Raw genomic sequence first — 13442 nt, forward strand, 5'->3', positions numbered from 1 at the left:
CATTTAGGCCGCGGCCTATACAATAGATGTCCTTGTTTATCCTGTAGGTTAAACAAAGACACCTATCGTATAGGACCTATCGTCGCGGACTAAGCGCACGGTGTAAACGTAGCCTTTGTATAACCTACAGGATAAACAAGGACATCTATTGTATAGGTCGCAGCCTAAATGCACGGTGTAAACGTAGCTATTGTGACTATGTATTGTGTATAGTTAACGCGCTAACATCGTTGTAAGCGCGTTCTGAATACGGGCCACAATGTTTAGATGTCTTTATTGTCTCTTTTAGATATTTTTTAGATGTGTGGTTTAAATCCAAAAAATACACACGTCTTTATGTCTGATGTTTTTTTAAACATATCTACATTATTGTCTGAGTGGGTTGTTATCCATGCCATTCAAAATTTTATGTTCGATTTATTTTTTAAATAAATTTTTAAGTTGTATTTATTTTTTCTATCTATTTTTACAAGTGTTTCAGAAAGTGTAGGAAGTGCGGATGGTGCAAGAAAAGCCGGTGAAAGATTGAAATTTGACCAATCAAAACAATAGAAGCTAAAATTCCTTTGCCCTCATATCATTGGTCAAATTTCAATCTTCAATCTTCGATCTCAATCTTCAATGCGTAGTCTGATTCCGGCCTAAGGCCTGTTCTTTTTGTCTCAACTTTTCTAATTCTAGAATTGGAAAGAGACAATGAATAAGTTGAATCCCGGTTAAGAATTAACTGTAAGTTGTGGAACTGGGCCTCAATCGTAGAAAATTGACCAATAGTCGATTATTCTTCTCATATTCGGCTGTGGTTGGTTAATTTTCGACGACTTAAGACTCTACGACCACTACGACTTCTATTGTAGACCCCGCATAAAAGGACTATGTCCAGTTTTATAGAGGAATTTGGGCTCCGGATGAACAACTTTGAGACATGCCTAAAATTTTAAGGTATTAAGCCCAGTGTCCACGATGCTAGAAATCCGTCCGAGATCTCGGATGAAGAAAGAATTGATCAATCGCATTGATCATGTGACTAAATTATTTAAATGTGATTGGTTAATTCTTTCTCTCTCCGAGATCTCGGACCAATTTCTAGTATCGTGGACACAAGACTTTAAAAGATAATCAAAAATTCCATAAGCCTAACTTTATAGGAGAGGTTTCCTGAGTGCTCCTAGAATACATATATTGGCCACATTTCAATTAGGCAATTAAAAAACCTTTTGTTTTATATTTTGAGTGTCTCTCCCCCCTCTTCATCGATTATATATATAGATATATATATATCACTTATAACTATTCATTTGGGGTCCAAAAAAGTTTTTAGTTATCTTCGTCAAGATTGGATATATTCCAGATACTAGATGATTCGAGAAATCGAATAAAACCAGTCCTACATTAACGCGTTAACATACTATACTTTACGTCATGCATATTATAGAATTTCAGAGACAAACGCGCGTTCTGAGTGGCTGCGTTCAGCAGAGAAAGCAGCTTTGCAACTGTTGTAAAATTCTTCAATACGATTGGTTCTTGCTTTTGGTTCCTTACAGATCTAAACGTATAAACTAATCATATTGAAGAATTTTACAACAGTTGCAAAGCTGCTTTCTCTGCTGAACGCAGCCAATACGAACCTGTGTGTTCTAGACATTGTTCTTTGGAAAAGAACAAAAATATACTAAATGAGAATATAATTGTAGTGATAAAGAAGAGACAGGCGCGGGGCAAGAGTAAATAAATATAAGTATAGATATAAACAAGTTTAATAGAGGGCTAAGGCGGTATATGGATGGATGCATGAGATTAAGGATTTCATTGTAAACCAAATCCCTTTCTTGGCTTATGTATGCTGAAGTGAAATAAATTCTATTCTATAATCGCGCGTAGTGTGTGTGTGATATTATAAATTATTTTATCATTATATATATTTTATGGTAATCAAAAAATTACGGATTCTCTCTCTCATTCTCTCTCTCTCTCTCTCTCTCTCTCTCTCTCTCTCTATCTATCGTGGATTATAAGATAAGACATACAGAAATAATTTACTGGGCAAACATGTTAATAAATAAGTCACATTAATTGTATAGATAATGATAACGCAAATATTTGTTGTTTTTTTACAGTTACTTTATCAAATTATAATTTAATTCAGTAATCTTCAAACGTTATTTTTGGTTCATTTTGTAACTTCTTTTATATACAACATTGCACTTACGTGCTATAAAAATACTCTCGTGTCCATATAAAATCTGTTAACAGTAAATAAGATATTATAAATCCTCGGAATAATGTAATTTTTTAGATGTATCTTCAGAAGTTTCTTTATCCAGTATAGAATTACGGAATTTCTGAAGAAAATCTTTGTATGCCAAAATAGCGACGTTTCTTCCAGCTATTGCACTCATTTCCATCGTACTTCCGGCCCACTCAAATGCATTAACATAATATAGCGCATCATGCAGTTTGAAATTATTAAAGTTCATCTTTGTCGAGTAACGGGGATATGCTTTCCAAGCAATTTCCTTTTTCTCGATGACCTTAAAAAAGAAAATAAAATATATATATATCAGTTTTGCTTTTGCTTATACAAAACAATTACAGCAAATTTCATACCTTAGAAAACATATCGTGTACAAGACTTGTCTCTAGAGGTTTTCTGCTAAAGACCTTCCAAACTTGTGGATCTTTCCTAATTGAACCATCAACAGAATCCACTTTCCCGACCGAACTAATCGTTGTTTTGTTGGGATTGCAACTTAGAATCCCATCCAAAGGTTCTTGCAAGCCAAAGTACTTTGGCTTAAGATTCGCTTTGATGAACGTCGCATACGTTGTCTGATATTTTCCTGGAAACACCAAGTTATCCGGAAACTCGATAAATTCTATTTGAAATTCTTGATCGCTAGTAAGTGGCGCGGCGATAATTACGATATCGTAGTTAGACGTCATTGGATCAGTGCTACCTGAAATGTATAACTGCATGGTATTTTTCACTACATACTTTAAATGTTTGTCTCTCTCTCTCAAAGATTTTACTTTATCGCACCTTTATTTATGTAAGTCACTTCGTATTGACTTAAATCATGACCGTTTGATAAATTGCGAATCTTTGTAACACGGCTTGGTACTACATTTACTTTCTTATTTCTGTAAATGAGATGCTCCGGTACCTAAGATTTCAACATGTATTTTTTACAACACATTTTTTACGAGTAATTAGGACAGACAATAAGTTAATAATATATTACCCCTTTATTTCCATCTTTAATAGACCATAATTCACCGTCTGTCCCAGCCACAGCTATGGAACCAACGAAACTTTGGATATCGACTTCCTGACCGTAATTCACTACGATAGCGACTTCCACTAATTCATTGATCATTTTCTCTGTGCAACCCTTATGCAAAAGATATTCTTTCATAGACATCTCCAATAATTTCGGAAAATCCTTATTCATAGCTGATAGTAGCGCAGTGACATTGGCAAAGGATTGCCCTGCATCCTGTAGATCATATATCTTCACGAAATCTTCTATCATGTTGCTTACAAGACTGCTCAAAGAAAATATATAATATAACGTTACTTTTTCTCTTTTCTTATACTTTATATTACAATTTTTATAAATACCTCTTGAGATTATACAATTGAAAGCCGTATCTATAGAATAATTTCATCAGCGATATTATGGACCAATCACTTGCTATGAATATAAACTCATCTCCGTTCCATATGCCAAATGTTTCATCACTGGAAGGATTCTTTTCCAAACCTAAAAGCCCGTAAAAGCTAATCAACATTGCTTGTTCATTTCTACCAACATAGATTAACTTTAATCTCAGTTTAACTTACTTTTTATCTTTAAGACCTATTTCTATTACTGTAGATTAATTTTAATCTCAGTTTCATTTATTTTTTATCTTTTTTTATTTCTTAGGAGACTGAAAGAAGATAAAAAGTAAATTATACCGAGATTAAAATTACTCTACATTGACAGAAATAAATATAGTGCCAAGAATTAAAAAAAGATAAAGAATAAATTAAATTAAGATTAAAGTTAATCTACATTAATAGAAATATAGACATATACAACTAGTATGTTTGAGCTAAGGAAACAGTTGCTACCTATACTTACCCAAGAGTTTAACAAATCTCTGCATATACATATTTTTAGAATGTATAATTGAACCACCAGCTTCGACTTCATCTTTATCAATCTTGACGGTCGCCAGTCGTCCACCGATAGTCTTCGCCTCGTACAAGTCGACTTCTACAGATTCCTTCAACAATTCAGTGAGAAAATGCGAGGCAGACGCACCACCGATACCACCCCCTATAACGGCTAAAAGAGAAAAAGTTGAAAACAAAAACGAATTAAAATCTTTTGTAAATTATTAAGCGACGTATTGAAATGAAAAATCGATGTCTTACCGACACGTGGTGCATGTACTTCAAGGGATATTCCCTGTTGGAGTATCGTTACTCCAAGTATCAATAACGTTACATGCAGCCCCATGATTTGTTCGCGTCACTTGAGTAGACCTTAACTTAATTAGGTACAACGAATTTATCCATCTTTTCTGTTATACTTATTTACGCAAACAACTTGCAGCTATTAATAATGTTTATCAATGTTTAACATTCGGTGAATAACAAGGATAAAAGATGCATCATGCGCATCATGCGTGAAATGAAATGCAGCCTCCATCTACATTTCGCTTCAACTCACTGATAACGTGCTATCCGAATACAGCCGTATATATACATGGATCAGGGGTGGCCAACCTTTTTGTCTGGGTTGTCAAATAAAAAGGTTGGCTATCCCTGATTATCATACAAAGTGATTCACTTTAATCTTAACAGATAAATATTTCGAAAATATGTAATTTAATAAAAAAAAAAACGTTCCAAATAAAAGTTGTATAGAGAGGGATGTACAATGGTGGATGTTTCCCTCTATACTACACAACTTTTATTTGAAATATTTTTTTATAAAATTGCATATTTTCGAAATATTTGTCTGTTAAGATTAAAACAAATCATCCTGTATATTCTCTTTACATATAACTATGTATTTTTTTCTTCTCTTGCATTGAAAGCAAAATAATTTGTTCTATATTTAACAAAAGTTATTTCTTTTATTGTGTTCTGTTTTTTACATTTTAAAATAAATCATTATAGATAAAAATAGAAAATAAAAATATTAGTCAGAAATGATTCAATGAGCATCTGGTTAATATTTTTATTTTCTATTTTTATCTATAATGATTTATTTTGTAAATTATTGCCATGAGCAATATTTTGCTATGAGCGTTGCAAGTGCCAAACAAATGGAATGTACCTCTAGTGGCACTGGTTGACCTAGTGACCATTCTTGACTTTAGATTCCCACCAGTGCTATCCAGGCATTACTCCATCCTTGTTGTTTACCGAGTGTTAAATAAGAATGACATGACACCCGGGGAGCATTCAGGTTGGAATTTGAACAAGTCGCTCGATGACAATTGATACAGGCTGTATTTCAAATTTATTACCAGCGCTGAAAATCTATAGTTAGTGTTACGTGTATTACTATAAATTCTTAACATCGACAACGAATTTTGGAACACAGCCTATATCAAATGAAATCATGAATATTATGGTGAAAGAAACCCATGATTATATAAATGATCACGTGACGCAGGGAGCTACCTGCGGTACTGTCTGGGTTGCATATAGCGAGTAATTTCAGTATGGCTGTGCATGGTTCTGATAAACAGCTGGGAGTAGTCCCAGGGTGTCTACAGATCGTGGCTACGTCGCGAATTCGCAACGCATTCGTCCACTCTCTTCTCACGATGACGGAACGATCGGCAGGATAAATTCGACGAAGATACTCCGATCCTTCGACGAAAACCTCCGGTAGCACGATGCCACGAAAAATCTGTCCTTGCGAAAAGCCATGATAACGCGCCCTGGAGAGATGTGTCACGATTGCACGACGTAGCCCCGTAAAACGCTGAGGCTAGGAAGCACGACTCGCAAAAGACGACTCCCCGGTCCGTAAAGCCAACCGCGTGCTTCAGCGGCCGGAGGGATAAATGCTCAGCAAGAGAATAGAGATTGCGAGCCGAGCGTTGAGCCTTACGGTAATTCATCATCCCCTTGTGCACGAACGTTCTTACTCTTTATTACTTTTATTACGTACAATTTTTATTCATGTTACACTTATTACAATGCATCTCCTCCAAGCACAAATACACAACTTTGTACAATTTACAAAATTACAAGAACTATAAGTTACAAATAGTAAGTAGAAGGATAAAGGTACACCGGACGTTCGTATGCCGTACGAGTTTCACTCCGTCCATCTATGGGAGCAGTGCTGATTCGTACATACATAATACAATCTCATTTCCTCCTCAGCCCGTCTAGTTTGCGCCTGGAAAAACACTGCTTCTCTATGATTGCACTTTGGGCATGGATGTTCCTCTGTTCTCGGCAGTGTAGGGTCCGATATCACATCGGCGACGATGTGAGTTAGTTCGCTGAAAAAAAAAAGACAATAAGCAGTGAACGCAAGATTCAAACGTGATTCGAGCATACACAGCACAGGTCCTGAATTAATTTCACAAACTCTCTTGCTTTGCAACGAGCTTATGACTCGCTACACAAAGGAGTATCATTTTGTATAACAGAGATACAAGTGCACAAAATGATACGTTCCTCTTCCCCTCACATGTTATATTCTAAGATTTATTATTTTTCAAGGAAGTCTGAACTGTTTCTGAACTAGTGCGATAAGTTGGAGTAAAACAAATATAGTTTCACTCCAACTTACTGCGTTAGTGTACACCAAGTTCAGAACTTTCTTCGAAAAAGAACAAAGCTCTAGTAAAAACACCAAATAGCAGTAACGTTACATCAACGTTATAATTTTTTACTCAACAATGCAACTGTTACTTATTGTTAATAAGAGTTATACTTACAATGTTGAGTGCGAAATAATAATATTAATGTAATGTTCTTGTTAATTTTTGTGTTTACGAAAATCTTAATGGAAATCGTTCTAACATTTAACGATGTTTACATAGATGTTAATTAACTTCGAGCCACTTATTTTCAACTCACTCTATTTCGTGCATGATCTTGTTCACATAGATGCAATTGCTATCCGCCAGTTGCTTAAAATCACAATTTCTGCACTGAAACAGGCAATATCTTGACGTTACAATTCTTTCTCACACGATTCGCACCGTCGTGCAATTCAAAGCACCTCGTTCCTTTTTTTTCCCTCTTATCTTATGATATTAAAGAGATTCTGTCATCAGGATCGGTCATGTATACTTACCGCATACATGAGTACTTTGTTCTCCTTATCCTCCTTCGGATACAACATGTTATTGCATTCCTGACAAAATCTGATGCCCACGAATCCTGGACCGTCATCGTGCGTGTCGTAACCTGTTATCTTTGACATAACTACGCGTCAAGTTGATCTATTTTAATTGGAGTATCCGTTTAATTGGAATACCCCTGGGATATTCGTCGAGATCGCCGGTAATTCGAACGCAGTCAATTGACGCGAAAACGGCAATAAGAATAAGAACAATAACAACAACAATGAAGAATGAATGCCGAATAGCGTGAGGTGGCGTGATCGACTAGCGCGCCATCTGTCGGCACGCTGGAGAAATCAAAAGCCATTTACATGGCGTGGAAACCTGTTTTACCCACAGATATGCGCCGCCGCGCCGTGATGGAATTATAATGACTTCAAAACCGAAATTTCGAACTCCGCCAGATTGGAATTTGTCAGCAGCTCGAAGGAAAAAATTTTTGAAATGTTATACAGGAGATTCGTGGAATTGAATTGATCTATTTTGATTTTTTTTAGTTTTATCGATTTATTAAAAAAAAGTTCTTTTTTATTTAATAATCCACGATCAATATATTATTAAATTGATACAATTTAACATATTTTATATTTTTCCTTGATTAGATAAAGTTTGTCACTATAAATTTTAATTGAATAAAACAAACTTATTCAATAGTGGCTGTTAGTATATATTTATCTGATGTGTGTGCTTGACCAATCAGATTCGAATATGCATAATAATTTAACAAACGCATTCTTCCTTTAACAATGGATGTAAAAAAGCAACTGTAATAGATTCTTTAATATAATTGATTTTTGTCCTTAGTTTCTTAGTTGAATTTAAATGTATAACTATAATCGTGTTAAAGAATCTTACAACAATTGCAAAACTTTCTCTGCTGAAAGACGTAACCATCGCACACTGTAGGTCTAGCAAAAAATACATTTTAAAGCGTTTTCAGCTCAAGGTTAATTATAATATGACGTCTATGACGTCATATGCTTTACTAATACAACGTTAATTATCATTAATCGAACACAGGTCGGAGCTAGCAAACCTGCTCGGATCGAAAATTCTATTAGAGATAAGTAGAAGCCGAACCAGATAAGAAAAGGTTTATTTTTATTTAAACTTTTTGCACTTTTCATTCTTCCTTATTTTCTCCCAATTATGTTTACAGCCTATTCAAGTTCTTATCAGATTACTATAGAAAAAATGAATTTTTTAACTTTAAATAATAAATAAACAATTATATCCTTTAAAAAATCTCAAAAATTCTCAAAAATACTTCAATATGTACAGAATATGATGCCGCAAAAGAAATTTTGGGATAGCGATGGGATCCACTATAGTAAATGATATTTTGGGTGCAAGGCATATAATATTACTTTTTTTATCTTCAACATTATATAATATTTTCATGATTATTTTAAAGATTCCAAACAGTTTATTTTTAGGTGGACTCCTTTCACGTGGAATGCCTCATATAAGATTTGTTCGCGTCGCATGCTCCAACGAAAGTACGGGAAAAATTCTAAAAAATTTATATGTATAAAAATTTTATGTATTTTGTAATTTTAACTACAAATGACAACAAAAGGAGAATGCCTTTAAACTACCTCCAATATCTTGGATGCAAGGCATATAATATCACAGCTCTTATTCCAACGCGCTAGAGTGAGTAGGAGCTATGGTTAGGTCCCATCGTGATCCCAAAATTTCTTTTGCGGCATCATGTTCTATACATATTGGAGTATTTTTGAGAATTTTTGAGATTTTTTAAAGGATATAATTGTTTATTTATTATTTAAAGTTAAAAAATTCATTTTTTCTCATTAAAATTAACTTTTTTATCCGAAAGTACGGGAAAAATTCTAAAAAATTTATATGTATAAAAATTTTATGTATTTTGTAATTTTAACTACAAATGACAACAAAAGGAGAATGCCTTTAAACTACCTCCAATATCTTGGATGCAAGGCATATAATATCTATTTCTTTATCTTCAACATTATACAATATGTCCACTTACATGTTTTTATGATTATTTTTAAAATTCCAATCAGTTTATTTTTAGATGGATTCCTTTCACATGGAATGCCCCATATATCCAAAGATTGTGATTGTATGGAATTTGACTATTCATCAGGATAAAGAAATATTTCCTTTTTACGTTCTGTTATCAAATTTCAATAAAATTTCAATCTTCAAAGTAACGATTTCAGACTACGCTCTACAGGAGATTCAGGATTGCGAGTTGCAGATTAAAATTCAACTAATTAGAACGAACCAAATTAAATTTCTAATTGAATTCGAATTTTCTAATTAATTTTGCAATTTTCCATCTTCATTACGTAGTTCGATACGAGTTTAATCATACATCTATTTTATTTTCGAGTGCAGAAGGTGGAACATGTCCAGTTGCACAGAACAGATGTAAAATTTACGACAGCTAATTAGAAAAAAGTAAGATATTTTACTATGAAATCTTGTCTTATGCTTCGCAACGAAATCAATTTTTGTAATAAAAAATCTAAAATTTCTGTTGTGCAACAGAAATTTCTGCCCGGACGGAGAAATCTATATTATACTACGTTTCGCAGATTTCTCTCGGGGCTCTTGTCATACAAGACGAATGGATTTTTTCGAATTCTCTAATTATCTCCTAAGCTTTTATGCAGTTATCGTTACTTTTAACGTTTATCTTTTCTTATATTTCAGCATCTATGTATATATAAATGTACAAGGGTGTTCATTTGAAAACTTTTCAGCTGATTATCTCGAGAAATATAAAAGATACAAAAAAAAAGTTAAAACACGTGTTCCATGATTTCGAGGGGAAAAGAGAACGGCACTCTCAAGTTTTTATTTGGAGGGCGTTTTCAACGTAATTTGAAGGTCAAATTTGTTTTTTTAAATGGAAATGTATATTTTTTATTACAGGATCTTATTCTAACGTAAAAAACAAGTAACTTCTGTAGAAAACATTTTTTTGTTCGATCACTATTTTAGGAGATATTTAAGAAAATAGCAAAGCATAGTTACTGCATAAAATTTCATCATTTATTATAACAAATGTTCAAAATGTTCTCCGTTGTTTGCTAAACAATAATAAAGGCGATTCTAAAATTCTGAACGAACATTTTGGAAAGTATTTGTTGGAATAGCTCTACATTCCTGTACAATTCTTTGACGTAAATCGTTGATATTTTCCGGTGGAGTTTTATAAACAACGGATTTTAAGTGTCCCCATAAGAAAAAGTCTAGTGGAGTTAGATCAGGAGATCTTGGTGGCCACTCGATGGCTCCTCTTCTACCAATCCATCTCTGTAGGAATCGATTGTTTAGCCACTGTCGAACTAATAACACATAATGTGGGGGAGCATCATCTTGTTGGAAGCACGAAAGTTCCTCATTTAACAACAATTCGCCATTTTCATCTTTTTGGTTTTCAAGACTTTCAGTTATAAGTGCATCAATAACGTTGTCTAGTAAATTTAAATAAAGATTGCCTTTATTATTGTTTAACAAACAACGAAGAACATCTTGAACATTTGTTATAATAAATGATAAAATTTTATGCAGTAACTATGCCTTGCTATTTTCTTAAATATCTCCTAAAATAGTGATCGAACAAAAAAATTTTTCCTACAGAAGTTACTTGTTTTTTACGTTAGAATAAGATCTTGTAATAAAAAATATACATTTCCATTTAAAAAAACAAATTTGACTTTCAAATTACGTTGAAAACGCCCTCCAAATAAAAAATTGAGAGTGCCGTTCTCTTTCCCCCTCGAACACGTGTTTTAACTTTTTTTGTATCTTTTATATTTCTCGAGATAATCAGCTGGAAAGTTTTCAAATGAACACTCTGTATATATTTTTGTTTATATTCTCTCTCCCGTACAGTAGCGGATTTAGATAGAGGCCCGCGAGGTCCGGGCCTAGGAGCGCCATCCTTCTAAGAGCACAGAAGCTTCATCCTTCTAGGAGCCATCCTAGGAATCGAGATTAAAATTAATTTTGTATTTGTGCAGAGTCGCCAGGTCTCAAGCAGAACAAGTCACGATAACATCAAAATGACATTAACATGTATCGAAAATGATTGAAAAATATGACTTTTAATGATCATTTTAAAGTCATTTTGATATCACTTTGATATCATAATAACTTGTTCTGTTTGAGGTGTAACGCATTTATTTTCACCAATATGGCACCTTGAAGTAGTGCTTTGGCGCATAAAAATAAAATTTTGACGCTTTAGTGAAAAAGTGGTACTTTTTTCGACAATTAGTCAATTTTTATTTTTTATTGTTCATTCGTCTGAAAGAGACGCCAAGTATCTTAAAGAGGCGCCAAGGATGCAAAAATGTAAATCCGCCACTGCTCTCGTAGGGAGACAAAAGATCTGTTCTTTTTCCATCCCAGCAGCGGGATTCTCTAAACGTCTTATCGATGATTGTCGCTATTGTTAACTAGCGATAACTAATGGCAGTACAATCGCTAGTTAACGATAATTGTCGAAAAACGTTTAGAGAATCCCGCAACAGGTTCTGAACTGGTACACTGATGTACATTAGTACAATAAGTTAAAGCGAGATAGGTATAGTTTGTTTCTCATTCTAACTTATTGTTGGCTCAGAGCTAATTCTGAATTCTTCGAAAAAAATAGACCTAATATTGCGCATTCTCTCCCCCGAAATGGCAATTGGAAAAAAGGAACAATAGTAGAGATAGAAAAAAACAACTTAGGAAGAGAATATCATTCTATCGTTAACATGCTTTAGATTAAAATATATCTAGAAGCCAGTATTCAATAATCTGTTTTATTTCAAGCTCGTCTTAAATCTTAAGTAATGTCTTAAGATACTAATTCGTCTTCTGATTAGTTCGTAACATTTAAATACTACGGGTCAATAAATCGATTATAAAATATAGGCCTTTAATTGAGTTATGACATCTTAAGGGCCTCTTTCACCAACTTCTGATTAAATTAATCTACGATCAACTCGCAGAAGTGCCAACAACATTTTAAAGTATCAGAATCCCTATAAGCGCAAAATGTTCCTAGAATGTTTTATGGATATTATTTAAAAAATTAAAATAATGTTATTATAATATTTCGAAAATAGCATAAATATTTTATTAGTATTACGGGAGTATTCTATAGAGGTTATATGTCCACTTATATAATACCTTAGGTATTATATCTTAATATTCCTGAAATATTATTAAAATACTTATAAATATTAATTATTTTTAATTTTGTGCAATTTGAATTCACAATCCAGTAACGAAAAGTTCTTATCAGTCTATGTTGCATCTTATGCTAAAAAAAAAAAACGTTTCAACGTGATTTTAAGTACATATCCAGTTTTACAACTGCGCGCCAAAATTATTTCCAGTTTTTAAACGTATACTTATACCGAATAGATGTAACAGTTTTATAAATTAAAGTAAATGATGTTATAATACTTTTTAATGTTTATATGATATTACAGTAACATTAAGTAAATGTTACTTTTAATAATCATAATATTATCAGGAGTGGACTTATAACCTTCCATTAATATTTCGAGAATATCATGTAATATTATATAATTTTAGTAAAATATTATTAAAATGTTACATTTAATATTCTAAGAATATGTCTAAAATATTACTTCATATTAAATAATATATGCGTTTATAGGGATGTCTCCTCTCTCTTCTTCTTTTGTGTTTAGCTCTCACGTTGGCAATCGTGGTGATTGAGTTAATGATCAATTAGCGTTAACCGGGGTTGGTGAAAGAGGCCCTAACGTCCATTTCCACAACTCACGGTTAATTTTTAACCGAGGTTCAACTTGTTTCTCATCTTTTTCCAACTCTAGAATTGGAAAAAGATGAGAAACAAGTTGAACCTCGGTTAAGAATTAACCATGAGTTGTGAAACTGGGCTTAAGACTGTATACTTAAGGGCCTCTTAAACCAACCCCGATTAATGCTAATCGAAGGTTAACTCAATCATCACAATTGCCAACGTGAGAATTAAATACAGGAGAGGAAGAGAAAGGAGACGTTTTGATACATTAAACTACTGTTGGCAT

At 33.4% G+C, this 13442-nt stretch overlaps 2 protein-coding genes across 2 annotated transcripts; both read right to left on the reverse strand.

Moving 5' to 3' along the window:
- Positions 1-2162: 2162 nt before the first annotated feature.
- On the reverse strand, positions 2163-4511 carry LOC108730160 (prenylcysteine oxidase). The gene is made up of 7 exons (XM_018459672.1): positions 4427-4511; positions 4131-4337; positions 3626-3767; positions 3246-3549; positions 3044-3167; positions 2611-2960; positions 2163-2534 (listed from the first exon to the last, which is right to left on the reverse strand). Exons 1-7 carry the CDS (start codon positions 4509-4511, stop codon positions 2268-2270), a joined length of 1479 nt encoding a protein of 492 aa, XP_018315174.1. The 3' UTR covers positions 2163-2267.
- A 1705-nt stretch (positions 4512-6216) lies between these two features.
- On the reverse strand, positions 6217-7717 carry RpII15 (RNA polymerase II subunit RpII15). The gene is made up of 3 exons (XM_018459678.1): positions 7326-7717; positions 7106-7179; positions 6217-6522 (listed from the first exon to the last, which is right to left on the reverse strand). Exons 1-3 carry the CDS (start codon positions 7452-7454, stop codon positions 6333-6335), a joined length of 393 nt encoding a protein of 130 aa, XP_018315180.1. The 5' UTR covers positions 7455-7717; the 3' UTR covers positions 6217-6332.
- Between the last annotated feature and the right edge of the window lie 5725 nt (positions 7718-13442).

The sequence above is a fragment of the Mycetomoellerius zeteki genome, unplaced genomic scaffold (assembly GCF_001594055.1).
Source record: "Mycetomoellerius zeteki isolate Tzet28-1 unplaced genomic scaffold, Tzet1.0 scaffold85, whole genome shotgun sequence".
NCBI classification, from domain to species: Eukaryota; Metazoa; Arthropoda; class Insecta; order Hymenoptera; family Formicidae; genus Mycetomoellerius; species Mycetomoellerius zeteki.

Excerpts from the sequence above, each read along its gene's own strand:
- LOC108730160 (XM_018459672.1), bottom strand. The coding sequence starts at position 4,511 with ATGGGGCTGCATGTAACGTTATTGATACTTGGAGTAACGATACTCCAA. Across the intron at positions 3,168-3,245 it reads TTAAAGATGGAAATAAAGGG|GTACCGGAGCATCTCATTTA; the intron begins GTAATATATTAT and ends TTGAAATCTTAG. Across the intron at positions 2,961-3,043 it reads AGTGACTTACATAAATAAAG|GTAGCACTGATCCAATGACG; the intron begins GTGCGATAAAGT and ends TATACATTTCAG.
- RpII15 (XM_018459678.1), bottom strand. The coding sequence starts at position 7,454 with ATGTCAAAGATAACAGGTTACGACACGCACGATGACGGTCCAGGATTC. Across the intron at positions 7,180-7,325 it reads ACAAAGTACTCATGTATGCG|TGCAGAAATTGTGATTTTAA; the intron begins GTAAGTATACAT and ends TGCCTGTTTCAG. Across the intron at positions 6,523-7,105 it reads AAGATCATGCACGAAATAGA|CGAACTAACTCACATCGTCG; the intron begins GTGAGTTGAAAA and ends TTTTTTTTTCAG.